The sequence below is a fragment of the Monodelphis domestica genome, chromosome 1 (assembly GCF_027887165.1).
Source record: "Monodelphis domestica isolate mMonDom1 chromosome 1, mMonDom1.pri, whole genome shotgun sequence".
NCBI lineage: Eukaryota > Metazoa > Chordata > Mammalia > Didelphimorphia > Didelphidae > Monodelphis > Monodelphis domestica.
Genome location: NC_077227.1, coordinates 753729351 through 753749484, shown reverse-complemented (window position 1 = coordinate 753749484; position 20134 = coordinate 753729351). Strand labels below are relative to the sequence as shown.

The 20134-nt window shown below is 60.6% G+C and overlaps 1 protein-coding gene across 2 annotated transcripts in view; it reads left to right on the top strand.

Annotated features, from left to right (window-relative positions):
• NBAS (NBAS subunit of NRZ tethering complex) overlaps positions 1–20134 on the top strand; it is a 177290-nt gene that overhangs the window by 67788 nt on the left and 89368 nt on the right. For both annotated transcript variants that reach the window (XM_056814754.1, XM_056814758.1), the window contains exons 22-30: positions 3140–3223; positions 3601–3754; positions 4490–4675; positions 5561–5734; positions 10101–10234; positions 12136–12198; positions 12598–12720; positions 16643–16745; positions 18304–18509. In XM_056814754.1, the coding sequence (XP_056670732.1) occupies positions 3140–3223; positions 3601–3754; positions 4490–4675; positions 5561–5734; positions 10101–10234; positions 12136–12198; positions 12598–12720; positions 16643–16745; positions 18304–18509 (1227 nt within the window). The remainder of the gene's footprint in view (positions 1–3139; positions 3224–3600; positions 3755–4489; positions 4676–5560; positions 5735–10100; positions 10235–12135; positions 12199–12597; positions 12721–16642; positions 16746–18303; positions 18510–20134) is intronic.

Below are 20134 nucleotides of genomic sequence, written 5' to 3'. Positions count from 1 at the left end.
GCCTTTAGTCTCTTCAAAGTTCCTTGGGGGTTTATCCATTTAAATGTCTATTGTCAGAAGGCAGAGTAGTAGGAGCTAGGCAATGGGGTTCAAGGGACCCGTCCAGGGCCCCATAGCTGGGAAGCATCCCGTCTCTGGGCCTGGCTCCCAGTTCGCTGGGACACCCATTTTCCCCTTCAATGTTAGTTGAATCTTCTCCCTGACACGCAGGTGAAGTTAATGCTATTACCAGAGCAGTCAAAAGGTATCCTTTTAAACCCATTGCTTTTTAGGTTTCTGTTTGAAAAGATCTGTTTCTTCTCTCTAGTCTCTCTTTTCTCTCTCCCCTGCTCTGATCCCCCTGTGGCCAATACTCCCATCCACGTGGAGGCTTAGCCTAAGGGAAAATTGCCCGTTCTCCTTTTCCTCTCGTCTCTCCCCTCTGCCCACGTGGCCAATACTGTTACCAGCTGGTCGCAATGAGTCCTGAGCAATGAGTGAATCTGCTCCAAGGATCTGGGTGATGAGCCGGCTGGTGTCACGCTCATGGGTCTGGGGAGCAGAAACAGGCAGGCAGGGCCAGAGGGCCAGGAGATCGGGAACCAGGTGATTGCAATCTTGGTTGAATCAGGTCTGGATGGGGGCTGAATGCCCGCAGGCAAAAGCAGCTGAGCTGGGTGGGGTGGGGTGGGCGGCAAATGCAACAAGTCTGGATCAAGCATCAGCTTTGTAAGGGTAAAAAACCTTGGCCAGAGAGATATGGCTCAAAAAAAATTTTTTTCTAGGTACTAGATATTAAAGATTAAATCAGAAGATTGAGAGTTTTTTTGTCCCTTCGTGGTCGCCAACTGTAAAGATTAAAATTTAGGGAATATGGGGAGACTGAGGCATCTGAGGCAGGAAGAAATTAGTTTCTCTCTGCAAGGAGTATTATATTTTTTAAAGGTTTATTAAGGATTAAGGATTAAAGAAAATACAGGATAAGAGACACGTGTCCAGGCCATAGAGTGGCCTAGACACAACCTCACCTACATTATGAAAAAAAGCCACTCCTGCCCCAAAACGGAAGTCCAAGAGCCAAGAGAGAGAGCCCTCAAAATCCTTTGAATCAGCTTAAATACCTTCTCGATCTCGGCCCAGGTGAGATTACAAGGCATATTGGGGAAGTGGAGCAAAGGCTTATGGGGATTGTAGTCCTGTATTCGAGTCTATTTTTTACACTAGCCCCCCAGAGGCTTTGTTTTTCTGAAGAAGCTTTTTGTTTTCAGGCGAGAGGCACCAGGCCCGTGACCAAGGTTGTTTTTGCTCCCCTCGTTTTGACAGAGAAATATTGCCTTTTCCCCAAATCGGCCGAGTGGGCTCTTGGGCACCAAGCAGAGGAAGGCTCTCGTCGAAGGATGCTCGTGTTCAACAAAAGAAGCCTTATTTAGTACAGAGAGGAGGGTTGCATTTCCCCACATGCCATGGGTTTGGGCTGACAGGAAGTACTGCTAGGATTCAATGAGCCTGCTCTGGATGAAAGGGAAAAAGGAAGGAAACAAAGGCCCCGCATGTCAATGTTCCTCCGTAATTACAGCCCAGAAGGTTCTATTCCCTGTGACATTTTGGCAACAAATGGAACCTCCAACAGGCTTGGAGGGAAAAGCATTGTGTTTGGAGCTTTGGTGAGCTTCAGCGCTGACTTGGTGATTCACGTTCCTGTTAATAACTCCTGATCAAATGCGTTTTCCTCCGTATTAGTTCGTGGGCCGTCGCTCTGCTCCCTGCTTTAAACCTGACTTGGTCCGGGGAGGTGCAGCTCCTGGATCTGGACGCTTCCTCGCTCCGCCGTGGCCTGGCGGTCGTGGTCCGTCCACATCAGGCACTCTTTGCCGTCTGGGCTTCCTTTAGGTCCTCAATACTTAGTAATGGTGCGGACGACGCGCCCTGGCCGGACTTTCCGGGGCTGAATGTGAGCTCGGCTTCTCTGGTCCCCTTCGCCCCCTTTCTAGCCTGGCCTCAGCCTGTGCGGCCATCGAGGGCGTGGGGCCACCCTCGGCAAGGCATAGGAACACTTTCAGTCGTCTACACCCGAGAACCCTTGCTGTCTTGGCAGCCCCAAGCTGGAACTACGACCTCCGACTTCCTGGTGGCTGTTAGACAAGGAGGAAATAACAAGCATCATATACGAACCCTACATATGTGATTGCCCCGGGGACAGCCCCTTGCTCTGTCCGTGGCCCCCAATAGAGGCTGATGCGGCTCCTCGGAGGCCCACTCTCCATCGTGGAGGCAAAGCCTCCATTTCTCTGGTTCTTGGACCCAAACCATGACCTGTAGCCAGCCTGTGTGGAGAGCTGGGAGATCTCCCATCAGGGACACCACTCCTTGACGCAGTAGAGCCTAGACCTCGCCGATAGGGCCCTGGCCTTGCCAAGAGGGTCTAGGCCTCGCTGATTGGGTTAGGGCCTCGCTGTTAGGGTCTGGGTCTTGTCTTTTGAACCCGGGCCTCGTCGTCGGGGCGGCCCGGGCCTCGTCGTCAGGGCCCGTTAGGGCCTGGGCCTCTTTGCCGGGGCGGCCCGGGCCTCGTCGTTAGGGTCCGTTAGGCCCGGGCCTCGTCGTTAGGGTCCGTTAGGCCCGGGCCTCGTCGTTAGGGTCCGTTAGGGCCGGGCCTTGTCGCCGGGGCCGCCCGGGCCTCGTCGTTGGGGCCGCCCGGGCCTCGTTGTCAGGGCCCGTTAAGGCCTGGGCCTCGTCGTCGGGGCCCGTTAGGGCCTGGGCCTTGTCGCCGGGGCCGCCCGGGCCTCGTCGGGCCTTTCTCTCTGCAGACTGCGTGGCACGGAGCACAAGCATGGCCTCGTGCCACCAGCTGCCTCTTGGAGGTGTTCGGGGGGCGCCCTAGTCCCCAGACTCGGCGTGCCCCAAAGGAGAGGCTTCTTTGCTTTTCGCTCTGGATCTTTTCTCTGTCCCGCCTTCCCTGGCCTGGGGAGCCCCCCTCGGAAGCGATCCGCCTTCTCCTCCGCCCCGCTTCTGCGCCCGCTCCTCGGGGACACGGGCCCGGGGGCGGCCCCCACCCTGCAGGCCACACCAGTGCCTGGCAGGCGCCTCGGGGCTCCCGGGAGCCTGCTGCCGTCCGCCGCGGCCGCCCGGAGCCTTCACCCGCCCCTTCCTTTCCGTCTCACAGCTTTGCCGCCGGGTCCTTGGCCATCTTTCCGTGGAACGAGCAGCAGCACCGGGACAAGGATTGGTGTGAGGAGCCGGAGTGCAGGTGCGTCGCTGCCCGCCGAGCGGAGCGCTGCCGGGGTCGGGGCCGGCCTCAGGGGGTGCCCCGGCATTCGGCCCCGGGGGAGAAGACGGGGCTGGCCTCGAGGCCCTCAGAGGGAGCCTGGCCGGGGTCAGCCGAGGGCTCCGCTCTGCAGCCAGCCCCATCCGGTGCCGTGGGGCCCCGGGGGAGTCACTTCCGCCCCCCGAGCCTCTGGCCTGTCACCCAGGACGGTCTCTGCGCCCGCCTGGGGAAGGGGCTTTTCGGCCCCGCGAGGCCCCCGACAGGGCTCAGAAGCGGCCGCTGTTCCCTCGACCTTGGAGGGCCTGGCCCGGGTCCGGCCTCCCGTTTCCAAGCCTGAGTCCGTCTGTCCGTCTTTGCAGGATGGCCGTGGAGCCGGGGGTCCGCGATGAAGCCGGATTCCTGTACGAAGCCCAGCCCGAACTGCTGAAGTACAGGACGGCGCGCCTTCCCATCGAGCTGGTCACCGAGTGGTACTGCGCTCGGGGGGAGGAGATCGAGCACTGTGCCCGGCAGGTGAGGGGCCGCCCCGGGGCCAGCCAGGGTAGGGCCCGGCCGGGATTCCGGGGGCCTGCAGGCCTTCCCGGGCTCTTCTCCGGAGCCCCGGTGCGAGCTGTGCAGGCTCTCTGGAGCGGGGGCCGCCTTCCTTCAGTCTTTGCCCTCCGACCCGGGCGTCCGTGGCTCTGGCCGTCCCACGCACTTCCTGGCGTCGGCGTCCCTCCTCCTGGTGGTCTCGACCCCTGCCTGGCGCCGGGCGAGGCTTGGCCGACTGCGGAGGGGGCTCGGACGTCAGAGAGCCCAGCTGGAGAGGCCGGCCAGCCCGGCCCCGCCTGAATTCTGCGCCCCAAAGGGCCGGGCAGGCGTCCGGGGTCTTTCCACGGCCCGCTCTCTGCAGGGAGGGTGCCCGCCTCGTGCTTGCCACTCAGTCCGGCTCAGCGGGAGGAGATGGGGAGTGGGCGGCTCAACCCCGGCCTGCGGGGCCCAGTGCTGCCCCCCCACGCGTGGGGCCTGCTGGCCAGCCACGCTCACTCTGGGCTCGGGGCTGCCGCTTGGGACGTCCTGCCGAGCCTGGCCCGCCGAGCCGGCTGTCCGAGGGGCCCTTCCCTAGGCAGCGGCGTGGCGGAGCTCGTAGAGGACCCTGTAGAGGCCCACATTCGGCACCCGAGGGAGATCCGTGAGGGCGGGGGACGGCCCCGAAGTGCAGGGGGAGTCGGGCTTGGCGGGACCCCCCCTCTCTGCCCTCGGACGCAGGTGGACTGTGCCTTGTCCCTGATCCGCCTCGGCATGGAGAGGAACATCCCCGGCTTGCTGCGCCTCTGCGACGACCTGGTCACCCTGGAGACCCTGGTGTACGAGGCCGGCTGCGATCTCACGCTGACCCTGAGGGAGCTGCAGCAGATGAAGGCCATCGACCAGCTGCGGCTACTCATGGAGAGCGTAGGTGCCGGAGTGCCCGGAGCACCCCGCCCCCGGGCCCCTGTGTGTCCCCCGGGCCCCTCTGCGACCCCCGGGCCCCTGAGCTCCCCGGGCCCCTCTGTGTCCCCCCGGGCCCCTGTGTGTCCCCTGGGCCCCTGTGTGTCCCCCCGGGCCCCTCTGCGTCCCCCAGGCCCCTGTGTGTCCCCCCGGGCCCCTCTGCGTCCCCCAGGCCCCTGAGCTCCCTGGGCCCCTCCGCGTCCCCCGGGCCCCTCTGTGTCCCCTGGGCCCCTCTGCGTCCCCCAGGCCCCTGAGCTCCCTGGGCCCCTCCGTGTCCCCCGGGCCCCTCTGCGTCCCCCAGGCCCCTAAGCTCCCTGGGCCCCTCCGTGTCCCCCGGGCCCCTCTGCGTCCCCCAGGCCCCTGAGCTCCCTGGGCCCCTCCGTGTCCCCCGGGCCCCTCTGCGTCCCCTGGGCCCCTGAGCCCCCCGGGCCCCTGAGCTCCCTGGGCCCCTCTGCCCGTGACCGTCGGCTGCGGGCATCGCTGCTCACCTCCTCTCTGGCAGCCAGTGGCCGGCCCCCAGGCGGCTCAGGCCGGCGAGTCCCTCTTCCCCGGGGGAGTGCTGAGCGGGCTGCCTTCTTTGGCTCTTGGCCTCCTTCCCCCAAGCGGGCAGATCCCCCACCCTGGCCAGCCCCTTCCCTGGTTCAGATAGCCGCCCCCCGGCTCCTCGGAGGCCAGAGCGGGGCTGCGCTAGTGCCGCCTCTTGGGCAGCCGGGGCCAGCCTGCGTCCCCCCAGCAAGGCCAGGCTTCTCTGCCCTTCCTGTGCCGCCCGATGGGTCCCGCAGGCAGGGTGCCGGGCCCGGAGGACGCGCGGGCGGTTATGGACACGGCGTTGTCGCCTTGTGCCCGCAGTCCTCGGAGGAGCAGTACGTGACGAACGCCTACCAGTGGATGGTGCCCCTCCTGCACCGCTGGGAGAAGCAGAGCCCGGGCGCTGCCAGCCAGCTGCTCAAAGACTACTTGGTGACCTCGGCCAGGGCCGACCTGAGGCTGCCCCTAAAGATCTTCCAGCACTCCAAGCCCGACGTAAGGAGCCGGGCGTGGGCCTCCGGGGAGGGTCAGGGCCCGAGGGGGCCCCCGGGGAGGGTCAGGGCCGGAGCGGGGCCTCCGGGGGGGGTCAGGGCCCGAGCGGGGCCCCCGGGGAGGGTCAGGGCCGGAGCGGGGCCTCCGGGGGGGGTCAGGGCCCGAGCGGGGCCCCCGGGGAGGGTCAGGGCCCGAGGGGGGCCTCCGGGGGGGTGGGGGTGGGTCAGGGACCGAGCGGGGCCTCCGGGGGGGGGTCAGGGACTGAGCGGGGCCTCCGGGGGGGGTCAGGGACCGAGCGGGGCCTCCGGGGGGGGGGGTCAGGGACCGAGTGGGGCCTCCGGGGGGTGGGTCAGGTCAGGGCCTGAGGGGGCCCCCGGGGAGGGTCAGGGCCTGAGTGGGGCTGCTGGTGTTCCGTCCGGGCCTCACGCCTCGTGTCCGAGCCCCTGCGCCTCCTCTTGGGGTGCCCTCTCCCCCCGGGCGGCCATGCCAAGTCTGGCCGGCCTTTGCTGAGGCCCCGAGGGCCTCCCCCGGCTCTGCCCCTGCTGTCTGCAGGTGGAGGGATCGATCGAGCATTGATTAGGCCCTTCGTGGCTGCAGGCGCCGCGGCCACAAACCAGCAGCAGGTCTTTGCCCCCCGGGTGCCTGTGGTCTAATGGTCGCCCAGGATGAGGACACGGATCTGTGCCTCAAAAGTCCCGGCGCTCTGTGTGTGTGGAGGATGGGGAAGAGAGGAGAGCTGGGAAGGAGGCAGCTAATGAGGAGGTCGCAGCAGCAGCAGCCCAGAGGAGTGCTGAGGAGGCTCCAAATGAGGCTGCGTTTGGACAGAAGGAGAGAAGGCAGAACGGATGCTCGAGAGGGGCTCAAAACTTGGGCAGAATCGAAACTTGTCAGCCGATTGGCTGTGAGGGGGGAGGGAGAGGAGGCATCCCGGGGCTCCGGGTGTAGGCCAGATGGTGATGGGGAGGGTGGGAAGTTAGGAAGAAAGCTGGCTTTGGGGGGGGGCCGGGAGGGGCGGATGATCCGTTCTGCCTCCAGCATCCAGCTGGAAAGGTCTAGGAGGCTGATGATGAGGGAGCCCAGGGCTGGATCTGTAGCCCTGGGAGATAGGGGATGGCCACACGGTCACCGAGCACGTGTCAGAGCATGGGGAGAGGAGAAAGTAGAGCTCAGAGCTCCAGGCTGGCGCAAAGATGGCGCTCCGTCACGGACAGCAGGATCAACGCTGGCGCAAAGATGGCGCTCCGTCACGGACAGCGGGATCAACGCTGGCGCAAAGATGGTGCTCTTTGGCGCTCCGTCACGGGCAGTGGGATCAACGCTGGCGCAAAGATGGCACTCCGTCACGGACAGCGGGATCAACGCTGGCGCAAAGATGGCGCTCCGTCATGGACAGCGGGATCAACGCTGGCGCAAAGATGGCGCTCCGTCACGGGCAGCGGGATCAACGCTGGCGCAAAGATGGTGCTCTTTGGCGCTCCGTCACGGGCAGTGGGATCAACGCTGGCGCTCCGTCATGGACAGCGGGATCAACGCTGGCGCAAAGATGGCGCTCCGTCATGGACAGCGGGATCAACGCTGGCGCAAAGATGGCGCTCCGTCACGGACAGCGGGATCAACGCTGGCGCAAAGATGGTGCTCTTTGGCGCTCCGTCACGGGCAGTGGGATCAACGCTGGCGCAAAGATGGCACTCCGTCACGGGCAGCGGGATCAACGCTGGCGCAAAGATGGCACTCCGTCACGGACAGCGGGATCAACGCTGGCGCAAAGATGGCGCTCCGTCATGGACAGCGGGATCAACGCTGGCGCAAAGATGGCGCTCCGTCACGGGCAGCGGGATCAACGCTGGCGCAAAGATGGTGCTCTTTGGCGCTCCGTCACGGGCAGTGGGATCAACGCTGGCGCAAAGATGGCGCTCCGTCACGGGCAGCGGGATCAACGCTGGCGCAAAGATGGCGCTCCGTCACGGACAGCGGGATCAACGCTGGCGCAAAGATGGTGCTCTTTGGCGCTCCGTCACGGGCAGTGGGATCAACGCTGGCGCTCCGTCATGGACAGCGGGATCAACGCTGGCGCAAAGATGGCGCTCCGTCATGGACAGCGGGATCAACGCTGGCGCAAAGATGGCGCTCCGTCACGGACAGCGGGATCAACGCTGGCGCAAAGATGGTGCTCTTTGGCGCTCCGTCACGGACAGCGGGATCAACGCTGGCGCAAAGATGGCGCTCCGTCATGGACAGCGGGATCAACGCTGGCGCAAAGATGGCGCTCCGTCACGGACAGCGGGATCAACGCTGGAGCAAAGATGGCGCTCCGTCACGGGCAGCGGGATCAACGCTGGCGCAAAGATGGCGCTCCGTCACGGGCAGCGGGATCAACGCTGGCATGACCCGTTGTAATCCTGTGCGGATTGAGAAGAGAGAGTTCATCTTGTGGGCAGGAGTCATTGCCGAGGGCACCTTTGGGCTCAGCTCGGAAGCTTTAGCACTTGTTTGGCCAGTAGAGTTGAGGAGCAAAGGAGGGAGGAAGACATTTTGGGTAGAGGGGAGGGCAGAGGAGGCAGGCGTGCTTGGGGCGTGACTTCTTGTCCAGGGTGGCGGTAGGGCAAAGACCCTTTGCCAGACCCTGACCTTCATACCTCATAGTTACACGACCTTGGGCCTCAGTTTCCTCACGTGCAAAGTGAAAAGTTGGCCTCCAGGGAGCTGGGAAAGGTAGTGAGGTATTGGGCTGGGATGAGCGTCCAATGCTGGCTGAGGACTTGGTTTTAGGCAGTGGTGGGGAGCTGTTGAAGGGCAGGATATTCCCCAGCGGCACCATCACGTGAACCGACGGCTGGGGCAAAGAGCACATTTCTTAAACTAAGGAATGAAGGAAGGAACAAATGAGTGGCACGTGCTGAGCTTTAGGAAGATGAATCTGGTAGCGCGTTAAGGCTGAACTAGAAGGAAGCGAGAGTCGCCACTGCGGGCCAGGAAAGTGAAAAGCAGGCAGTTAGGCCATGTCTGTCTCTTCCTCCTCCTCCTTCCTTGATCTCTTCCATCCAGCCTCGTCTCCTACTTCTCTGCTTTTCGTATCCTTTCCCATTCGTTGGCTCCTAACTCTGCTCCATCTGCTTGGAAAAATGGGTGTTTGGCAGATGCCACATGCGTGGTTCTCACCAGTTGTGTGAGGGTAAGAACCTTGCGGGCGGAGTCTTTGTGGGGCCACTTCCGCATGGGGAGCCCAAGGGCACGTCATCTACTGGCCGTGGGACTCCGTTTTGTCGCGTGTAAGACCAAGGAGGGAGAATCCAGGATCTCAGATGCCTCTTTGCTCCCTCCATTCCTAGTCAGGGTGTGTTCACAAGCGCTGCTAATGATCTGACTGGCCATGACAGACAGTTTCAGTGGTTCCTTGGCCCATAGTCTCACCTACAGGGGCATCCCTGCCATGATGATCTCACCCGCGGATCCCTCCTTGGCCAGCAGATTCGGCATCATCCCCTTTCGTCTTCGTCACAGTTTGGGTGTTTCTGACCAGGAACTCTCTTCATTGTTTGTTCTCTTCACCATTTGGGCCTTGTTTCTTCTCATGGGAACTTGCAAGCATCCGCATCTGAAGAAACAAACCAACAGACAGAAATCTAAAGGGAGTTTGGCACGACCCGGTCTATTTCTTTGCCCTTCGCTTTAGGAAAACAGTTCCAAATGCCTCTCTGGCGCTACAAGAAGTAAATCTGAAGGAAGACATGTTTTCTGTGCAGGTCTTTACATTTCACAGTTGTCAAAACGCCCTGAAGATTCATGGCTCAGCATTGATGCTTTTGCATCTCTACAGAAAATAGCCCAAAGCGGCTGCTTCTCTCCGTCTGCAGGTGTGGTCTCTGGGCAAGGCCTGAGCCAGGATCCTGGACTGTGTGTTTAAATGAATGATTTATAAACAATAATTGAAAAACAATTTTTATAATGTATGCTGATGTAGTTTAGAAATTACAGTCTCTCCCTCTATTCCTAATTTAATCACATAAAAGATGGCTTTAGGGTTGGAAGCATTGCTTTTAATGAATTGCCATTTTAATGCCTTTTGCCTAACCCGATCCAATTCATCCTCAGTGGGTCATAAATTGGAGAGTCTGTTTTCTGCAGATGCAAAGCATAGAGGTTAGAAATTAGCTTCTCTGACGGGTTCTGTAATTAAAACGAGATTTCATTTAGAATTATTAAAGACCTCAAAAGTCTGTAAGCAAAAAAAATCCACAGATTGGTTTTTACAGCTGATTAATGGTACCCGTTCAGAGTCTATGGACAGCGTTCTTCCCCGGGGGTGAGCTGATGGTAAATCACTGACAGATGCTCTTGGGTTGAGCCCAGCATGCTTTGTTTTCGCCAGCTTCAGCAGAAAATCATCCCGGACCAGGATCAGCTGATGGAGATCGCCCTGGAGTGCATCTATAGTTGTGAGCGGGATGACCAGCTCTCGTGCTGCTATGATATTTTAGAATGCCTTCCGCAGAGAGGATATGGGTAAGGATGTGCGTGTGGTCGTCAGCCCTGCCCTAGTATGTCTTTGTATGAAAGGATCTTTGGATGGGAAAGATTAAAATTTAGGGAAGAGAGGATACTGAGGAATGCAAGGAGGTGGGCTAGATTTAGTTTTTAGTTGCCCAGGAACAGCTGATTTAAGCAAGCCTACATCAGTGTGATGTGGCCCAAAGAGTGTATCTCCGGTATATCTGTAGGTATTTCAAAGGTAGGGTACTCCTTTGCCTCCTGGCTCTCGAAGAGAAGTACAGGGAGTCAATTTAAAGATTCCTCGGGCACTTCTAAGGAGAGAGAGCCATCTGCGTCTAGCAATTATTGGTTTTGTTCTTTTTTTTCTCTTATCCTCAAATTATTGTAATCTTTAAGTTGATTATGTTTTCATGATCTTTTGGGGGGGTAAATGTTTTTTTTTTTCCCAAAAATGATCACACGGTGAAATGTAAAAATGGAGACTTGAATCCAGGACTTCAATCCCCAGAAGTCCTTGCTCCACTTCCCCAGAATACTTTGTAATCTCACTGAATTCTCACCTGGGCCGAGAACAAATTATTATTTAAAGGGTCTCTGCCTAAGGCGGGGGCTCTTCTCTTTCCTGTTGCCCGTCCCTTTTCATGATGTAGGTGAGGTTGTCCAGGCCTCTCTCTGGCCTAGACACGTGCTTTTTCTTACTTGTGTATTCTTAAGTTCTTAACCTTTAATAAACCTCTAAAAATATGATACTCCTTGCAGAGGGAAACCAATTTCAAACTGCCTCAGTTTCCCCCAAATTTTAACTCCTACAGGATGTGGCCCAAAGCCCCACAGGAACACTGGGCGATGGAATTGTTCCAAGGCTCAGGCCAGCTACATGGGCTGGACAGAGAGGATCGGGGACCCGGGACTTCCTTGTGGCCAGTCTCAGCAGATCTCTCCTCCTCCCTAGGCCTCAGTTTCCTCTTCCGGAGGGCAAAGTCTGTTCACATTCTGAGACTGTCTTGCCTTTTCTTTTGCCGTCGTAGTTGAGCTCCCAAGATGAGCTCCAGGGGTGACTCCCGCTCAGGAGAGGCCTCCTTTGGTCTTCCCTCCCTCACGGCACCCTGCTCCTTGGTATTCTTTTCCTCTTAGGTGGATTAAGGGACCATCCCTGGGCGCTCTCTGTCCATCTATAGATCCTTGTTTCCTAATTCAAGCCGCCATCCCCAGCGGAGGCCTGGATATTTCAGTCTTAACATGCCCCTCCCGTCCCTCCAGCTGTGGATGACAGGCTCCCAGGCCCCCTCTCCAGGCTGCCCGGCTGGGGAAAGGCATTCTTCCTGGGCCACAGAGTCCTGGCCCTGCCGGATCTCAGCCGAGCTCTACGGGATTCCTTCCGGCATTTCTGGGGGCAGCATGCCAGGGTCTGACCAAAGAGAAGGCCTCCGGGCATTCGGCCTGCTTCACGGGCTGCTTCCCCCAGGGCTTTGCTACAGCATATAAGATCACCCTCAGCCCCAAAGAGCACGTGCTGTCTGGAAGACAGCTGGGGGCACATGCGTGTGCTATAGTGCACACGTGTAACCTGTCATCGACAACATGCCTGCGGCCTCACACACAGTTACGTAGAGGACAGAGATGAAACGAATCCAAGGCATTTGGGGGGTCGGGGAGGGCACGCGTACCTGGAGAGCCCGGAAGCTGGGGCTCAAGCTGAGTCTTGAAGGAGGAGAGAGATGGGGGGCGCCTGGCGGGCAGCGCAGAATCCAGCACAGGGCCAGCGGAAGGGTGTCTGGGCTGCCTGGCATGGGCTGGGGCTGGGCCTCTCTGCCTTCTCCTCGCCTGCCCCAGTCTGCGTTTCCCACCAGGGGGCACTCCAGGGAGGACCAGGGGCTGACCCTTTTTCCCATTCGTTTTCCCTTCCTCTGTAGCCTTAAAACTGCCGCAGCCACCGCTCTCCATGACAGGGTGGACCAGCTGGAGCAGATTCTAAGGTAAGAGAAGCGGCTGATGCTCCCGCCTCGGCTGGCCGTGGCTCTGCCCAGGGATTCCCGGGGAGCAGGAGCGCCTGGAGAACACCCGTGCCCTAGCTCGTGCTTTGGCTGCTGGACGAGCGGAGCTGGGCTTGGCTCCGCCGGTGCCAGGGGAGCCCTGGGCGGACAGACGGGCTGCGTGGCTCCTGCGGCCCCCTCCTTGGGGGAGGCCGCTGTGGGCATGGACCGCCTCAGCCCCCCGTGTTAGCCCGGAGCCCCTGGCATCCATCCAGAGTGTGTGGGGTGGGCTGGGGGCCCCACACATCCTTTGGTGAGTGGGAAGGGCTTATTTGTAGGGGGTTAGCCCGGTGCCCTGGGCCGTGGCCAGCCCGTCAGTGCTCCGTCCTTGCTTGTTTGCAGTGTGTCCGAGCTCCTGGAGAAGCACGGGCTTCAGAAACCCATTTCCTTTGTAAAAAACACCCAGGCCGACGCGGAAGAGGCCCGGAAACTGATGATCAGGCTGACCAGACACACTGGACGCAAGTGAGTATCAGCCGTCCAGATCGCGGGCTCGTGCATGGGCGCATGATCTGCCGTGTGCAGCTCTTCGGCGCCCCAGAGGCTTCTGGGACTTTTCTGGTTCCTTCGGGTTGTTGATGCCTTTTGTCTGTCATTTCTTTTTGGAATAGGGCCCTTCTGGCTCGCGCCCGGTACTCGGGGAGCCTCCCTTGTAACAGGTGAGAAAGGGCGACTGAGCCAAGGGAGCCTCGTGGGCCCGGCCGGCCCCCGGCCTCCTCCGGCTCTGTCGTCGCCCGGTCCCTGTGAGGGGCGGGCCGTGCGACGCGCAGAGCCCCAACTCGAGGGGCTGGCCGGGCCGCTGCACTGTAGTAGCCTCTCTGTTCGTGTTGGCCCCGTCAGCGTGGCTAGGGGAGGGCGACTCTTTCTCCCCAACCCCGTTCAGCCCCATTCAGGGGTGTTCGCACGGGCCCAAAGGCAGCTGTCTGGCATTTCAGGCGTCTCTTCTAATTTCATCTTCCTACCAAGCCCAGGTGGAGCCCGAGGCAGGTAGCCCGGCCCTTCTTTGGCAGATGGGAAAGGGAGGAAGTCGCTTGGCCAAGGCCAAGGGAGGCCCTAAAGATCTGGGGGCAGGTTCTGCCTCCTCCGACCCTGCCCAGGGCCTGCCCCGCAGGAGTGTGGCACGAGGGAGGGAAAAGGCCGCCCTCCTGCCCCAGCTGTCAGAGTCCGCCCCGTAGCCCCTTGGCCAGGGTCGCTGCAGACCTAGGAAAGGACCTGCTTGGCAGCGTGCCGTCTGCCACGGAGGGCTGGCCGTGGCCGCTGTTCCTCCTACCCGTGACGCCACTCCTGCCGGGTGCCAGGGCTGCGTGGGCACCACTGACGCAGGGGCCCCGCTCTGGGGAGCTGACGCTCTCTCTGGGAGACGACTCGTGCCTGTGCGAAGCCAGGGGGCTTGGGGAGGGGCACTGCAGGCAGGAGAGGGGCGGGCAAGGCTTGGCATGAAGGACTTTTAGTGGTAGCTTCACCGCAGACTGGCAGCGGGTGGCCTTTTTCTCCGTGGGCGTCGCCTTCCTCTTTCCTCGTCCGGGTGGCCTGGTCTAAGGGCGCAGATGGGGAGGAGCGTGCCAGGCTGAGAATTCTTTTAGTCTGTGCCATTCCGGGGGAAGGTGCCGCCAGTCCTGAGGCCGTCGTGCGGTAGGCAGCGTGTCTTCGAGGCACTTGGCCCCCTTCCCCGGGCATGTGTCCTCTTCCTCCGGGAGAGCGTCGCCCCAGCCCAGCGCCCTCAGCCAGGGGGCAGAAGCGAGCTCCTTGGCTTTTCCCCCACACGGAGGGAAGGAGGCGCTCAGGGCTATGCCAAGCAGCAGCACACTGGTGCACCCGGAGCAGCCCCAGGTCTCCGTTCTGAACCTTCCTGGGACGGGCTTCGGCTTCCACGAGCTGACCGGATATGGGGGAGGACGAGTGGGGGAGCGAGCCGCCTTTGGGGCGCCCGGGCCCCGCCACGTCCCCAGGAGGCTGCGTTTGGACGGAGGAGAGAGCAGAACGGAGAGTGGAGTGCCCAGAAGGTGAACCCCGCAGTGGGCACACGCCACGGGGGGAGAGAAGAGGCAACAGCTGTCGGGGCAGATGGAGGGCAATCCGGGCCGGGGCCTCCAGGGACCCAGCGCCGCGTCACACCGTCCTGGCCCTGCGCCCGGGCAGAGCCCAGGAGTGCCCGGTAGCCCCCCCTCTTGGCGCAGGCCTGGAAAGGCGCCGTTAAGGACGGGGTCTTCTGGGGACCAAGTGGTTCCTGGAGGGAACTGTGGAAGGCGTGCCTTGGGCCTAGGTGCCCTCCAGGGCAAAGGCCTGGGCCCTGGAGATGGAGCTTTGTGTGTGTTTGTAGCAGCCAGGCTTAGGCCAGTGTGGCTGTGGGCAAGAAGAGCGGACAGGCTGGAAGAGGGACCGAAGTGTCCACCTTTGATCCTAGAGGCAACAGGAAGGTCTTGGGACTCCCCTTGTGCGCCATCTTCCAGAAGCACCTCATCGGCAGGACTGGACGCTGCCTCCATACCTGCTGCTTCCTCCGTCGGCCTGGAAGCCCCTAGGAGACAGAGATTGGCTCCTTTGTGTCTGTGGGTGCCTGTACACAGTCGGGGGCTAATAAATGCTTGTGTATCGATCGGGGAGTCCTCTTTGTCCCGATCATCCTCGAGAGCACGAGAAGGAAACGGCGGCCGGGAGGGTGACGTGGCCCGGGTCAGTGCGGGTCTGAGACGGACGAGGGCTGAGAAAGGCCGCTCGGAGAGGCAGTGCGATGGGAGGCCGGCCAGCCGTTTGAGAGAGAGGGCTGGACCTCGCACCCTCATGGGCAGGGACCGGAGGCTCTCGCGGGAGAGAAGCGCCCCTTCTAGTAGGCGGGCAGCGAGACGAGGCTGGAGCAAAGGAGGGGACAGAGGGCCTGGGGCGAGTCCCTCGGCCCCCGCCGCCCCCGCCTTGCTGCTCCCATGGCCGGCGAGCAGGCCTCGGGCCGAGGAAGACGGGGAAGAGCTGGCTCGTGGATAGCCTTGAGGTGTGTGTTCAGCGAAGCAGGTGGGGAAGGTGCACCTAGCTTTGGGCAGGGAATCCCTCGTGGGGCTGTTCGGCAGCCTCTGCCGGGCAGTCAGCCGCCCCACGAAGGAGAAGAGAGGCCCGGGGCCCCAGGGAGGTTGAGGGCGGAGGTGAGCCACTAAGGGGCCAACTCTGGGCACAGCCTGCCCGAGGATGTCCTGAGGATGTCCTGGCACGAGCCAGCGTGAGATGGAGGAGGATGGGCAGGCGGCAGCGTGATTGTTCTCCTGCCAGCGGCTTGGACGAGGGGCCTGGAGTTTGGGCGAGCCAGGCGGGGCCCCGGGGCTTGGGGCTGGGGGGTCAGTGGGGGCCCAAGGCAGGAGGTGCCGGTGCGCAGTAAGGCCGGAGAGCAGGCCTGGCCGGGGCGGCTGCTCCAGGAGCACCGTGGATGGAGCTGGACATCTTCCCGGCTGGGGCCGCTCCTGGGGTGAGGCCCAGACAAGGCTTGTTTCCCCCCGGGGCCTGCGGCTTCCTGCGCCGCTGCAGCAGGTCCAGTTGGGCGGCAGCTGCTGGGCCCCGCTCTGAACGAGCCAGTGTGCGAGCCCGAGGCGAGGGCAGGTCCCGGCAGAGCCCAGCGCCCTCCCTTCCCTCGGGAGAGCTTCTCCGAGAGGCGCCCGTCACGGCCTGGGCTTGCGGGAAGTGAGGACCTTGTGGCAGAGGCGAGGCGGGCTTTAACTTTTCTGGACCAAACACAGAGTACTTCAGCCCGAACGGACTCCCTTTCTGTTGGTCCGGCACTCGTTTCCTTAACGGCGAAGTGGGAACAATACGGGCGCCTGGGAGGATCGCTGAGGCTGGACGCTTGAGGGCCTTGGCACGGTGCTTGGCACGCAGGGGCGCTCCACAATGGCGGCTCCTGTGTTCTTTTAAAGAGACTAGTGAAATGGAGGGAACGATCTGAGCTCCCGACCACGCAGTCTGCCCGCACCGGGCAGAGCCCCGGCCTCCAGACGCCCAAGGAAGGAGCCCCCATCAGAGGCAGTGCAAAAGGGAAGGGAAGGGGAGGGGAGGAGAGAAAAGCTCCTGGCATGGGGCGCCGAGGGGAAAGCCTGCGGAGGGACAGGCCGTAGGGCGGAGGCTGCTTTCCATGGCAGGAGGAGCCCAGGCCCAGCGTGGCCTTCCCTGTTTCATTGCTCACCTGGGAATTTGCAGAGAGACAGACAGACAGACAGACAGGGTCCTGCGGGTAGGACATGTCTGAGGGCAGATTTGAACCCAGGACCTCCTGTCTCCAGGCCTGGACCTCTTCTCTGAGCTACCTCGCTTCCACCCCCTTTTAACATTCATTCCCTCTCTCCCAGCCACTGGGATAGGTGTACATCCTGGGGGGACTGCTGTGGCTGAGGGTTTCTTTCCTTCGCAGACAGCCCCAGGTCAGCGAGTCTCATTGGAAGATGTTGCTGCAGGATATGCTGGCTATGCAGCGGACTGTCTACACCTGCTTGGAGCCAGATGCTTGCTACGAGGTCAGTCTGATTCTAAGGAGGAGGGTGACCTTCGGGTGCACAGTGGGGTTCAGTAGTCATTAAACGGGGGGCCTCAGCCCTCGAGGAGGGAGCTGACATCCCCTCCTGAGCCCCCGTGCTTCGTGCCATTTCCTGATGTAGGATCCCACGAGAAAGTCTCCCCTGGGAGGCGCCCTCTGGGTGGAGAGGCCAAACTCCTTTGGGTGCCGTGCCCGGGGGCCACGCTTCCTCCGCTGTCAGCAAGCGGAGAGACTCCCGGGAGAGCAGCCCCCCACAGGCGCCCATTTAAATGGGATGCTTGTTCTGTGCTTGACTGAGCACCATCCTGTCAGCCCACCAGACCATCTATGGCTTTTGTTTGTGCTAAAGTGAGCCGAGAATTCCGATTTAGCAGCCAAGGACCATTTCTGAAATGCGCAGTTATCGGTGTTGGTGTCTTTGGGGGGGGGGCTGACGAAGTGTCCTCATCCCTCCCCCTCGAGAACCGGAGCATCTTTCAAAAGTTCCATCATTTCAGACTCTTAACTTAGAGCCTCCAGCCTTAATTGCTTATGGCCGCCTGGCTTCGCCTCCTGGGAGGGCATCCGCAAGCATGTTAAAAGAATTTTGAAAGAGCTATTTAAATGGTCTCTAGGACGTGCAGTTAGGAATTGCAATGTCATTCCTTCCCTCCACCTCGAGCCCTCCTAAGGGATTCTGGGAAAGGGGAAGAGAGAGTTTAGACATGAGGCTCTCGAGGCCGGAGGGCACCTTTTTCACATGTTAGGATGCTTGTTGCCCAGCTATGTTGGGAGAGTTACAGGAGAGGGTGGCCCTGGGCGGCTGCTGCTGCTTCCTCCTCCTCTTCCTCTTCCTCTTCCTCTTCCTCTTCCTTTCTTCTTCCTTTTCCTCCTCCTCTTCCTCTTCCTCCTCCTCCTCCTCCTCCTCTTCCTCTCCTCCTCCTCTTCCTCCTCCTCCTCCTTCTCTTCCTCCTCCTCTTCCTCTTCTCCCTTCTCCCTTCTTCCTTTTTGCTAACCCTTACCTTCCTCTTCAAATCCGTACTGTGGTAAGGGCTGGGCAGTGTCTGATTTGAACCCAGGACCTCCCGCTTCTAGTCCTGACTCTCAGGCCACTAAGCCACTGGCTGCCCCCTGAATATTCTTAAAGAATCTCTGACTGCCACCTGCAGGATTCCCAGAACAAGGCTTCATCTTGGCTTTGGCAAGGCTCAGGTCTAAATTTAAACTGCCTCAGCTCTGAGAGATCTCGTTACTGCCTATTAGTTTCACATTAATTGTCCCTATTAGACCTGAGCAGGCAGAAAGATCAGAGCCCAATGGGGGACCGGACCGAGGGGGCATCGGGCTCTGCCAGGCCTGGCAGTGGGGAAGCTGGATAGGAAGAAGCCCTCTGTTCCCGGGCCGCCATCTTCTGAGAGGATTTTCCCAGCAGTCTGGGGTGGGGGAAGTGGAGGAGATTCCCCCATCAAGGAGCCCCAGGCGATGAGTGTGGGTGGGTCCTTGGGGTGTCTGGGCCCGGGGGTGGGGCACTGCCTCACTCGGCTCTCCCCTTCCTCCAGATATTCACGGAGAGCCTCCTGTGTGCCAGCCGCCTGGACACCCTGCACTTGGCTGGCCAGATGATGCAGTGCAGCGCCAGCCCCCCGAGAGGGAAGGCCCCCTGCAGGGTGGGCTACGAGAAGAGCGTGGCCCTGGTGCTGGCTGCCAGCCGGGAGTACTTCAACTCCTCCACCAGCCTCAGCGACAGTTGCATGGACCTGGCCAGGTAGGAGGTTTCTGTCCATGGTGCTCTGGGTGGCCCTCTTCTGCCCACCGTCCAGTGCCTGTCTTGGGGGGCATCGAGAACACATGTGGCTGTACGGGCCCTCTTCCCACCCCCTCCTTCCTGGCAGCTGCCAGGCTAGAGCCCAGCTGGAGTTTGGGGAATCCCATTCCCTGGACATTTGCCCGTGCGGGTGGATGGCGGAACCTGAAGGCTCCCCAGGGCCCCGCGTAGAGCAGGGCAGCCTCGCTTCTCTGGCCCGAAGCTTGGACATCTTCTTGGAATCTTAGCCCTGGAACAAGCCTTCGAGCTGCCCTCAGCCGGTCCCACTGTCTTACTTCTCTGTTTATTTACTGGCCTCTTGGCCCTCATCTGGGTTCAGAGCTCCAGGGAGGCTGCTCTGGGCCGCTGGGCTGTACTCCCTTGCCAGGGGCTCAGATCTCCCCGATGGGGGTTTCTGAAGAGCCCGCCCTCTCCTTACCTCTCCTCCTCATCATGTGGGTGCTCAACAGTTTGGGGGGAGGGTCTGGGGAAACCCCACAAAGGCCTCTCTGGGGCATCTCCGGCACAGTCAGCAGCCCTGCTCAGTGTCCCCCTCCTGGCCCCCCCCCCCCCCCGCCCGTTAGAGTGCACCCCTGGAGCAGCAGCACCAAGCACACACCTGCCTCGTAGGAGCTGTGATCGGTGACTGGTCAGGTGGGGGAGAAGCTGGCTGCATGTTTCTTTCACATTCTGAAGGGTCCTCATGGCAACAGGTCTTGAGCATTGAGCCCCATGATGGGGGCTCCCCCACCGAGTTTGGGGCCCTTCCTCGCTGGATCGTGGCTCCCCTCCCCATACTGGCAGATCTGGTTTCCGTTCCATCTCAGCCACCAGCCAGCTGGGTCAGCATGCATCTCTGGGCCTCGGTTTCCCCTTCCGTGGAATGGGAATGATAGTAATTAAACAGACCTTTCTGAATGGACAAAGAACAGCCACATGGAAAGATGAGGTGGCCATTGCTGGGTCCTTTTAAAGCTCCTGTCCGTGGCCGTTCATGGATCTGAAGACTGAAAATAATGTGAATTACTTTCTGTGGCCAGAGGAAGGGCATCTTCTGTGAAATGAAGAGGTTGGGGGTAGAGGGAGCAGCTCTTGAGGGCGCCCCTCCCCCAAGTGGTGGCCCTTTCCCTTTTTAAATGAGCCTGCTGCAGCGGGTTTATTATTACTTACCTGCAACCAGTGATTCCCTGCAGAGTTCAGCCCTTCCTGGCCAGCTTCCCTTTTTTTATTGGAAAGTGTTCTTCATTTCCATGGGCCGGCCTGCTGGTCCTTGGCAGCAGACAGTGGGCCGAATCAAGGCTTTTTCTTCTCTTCTTTTCTTGAATGGTGCCTTCTCTGGCAGATAGTTATCTTTTCTCCAACTGGGTTATGAAATTTGACAGAATTGTTCAAAGCCTTAATGTGTTTTCCCTTCTTCCCTAAAGGAGCTTACTCTTTCCCCCATATGAAGACATAGAGGGTGTTCACCTTTGAGTTCCGGTTTCGGATTTGCTCTAATGATTTTTGGCAAGATGCCCTCCAGAATTCCCGTATAAAAGACAAGCCTTCCCTGCCCCTCTCTGCCTCTGTCTGCGTGGCTTCCCAGC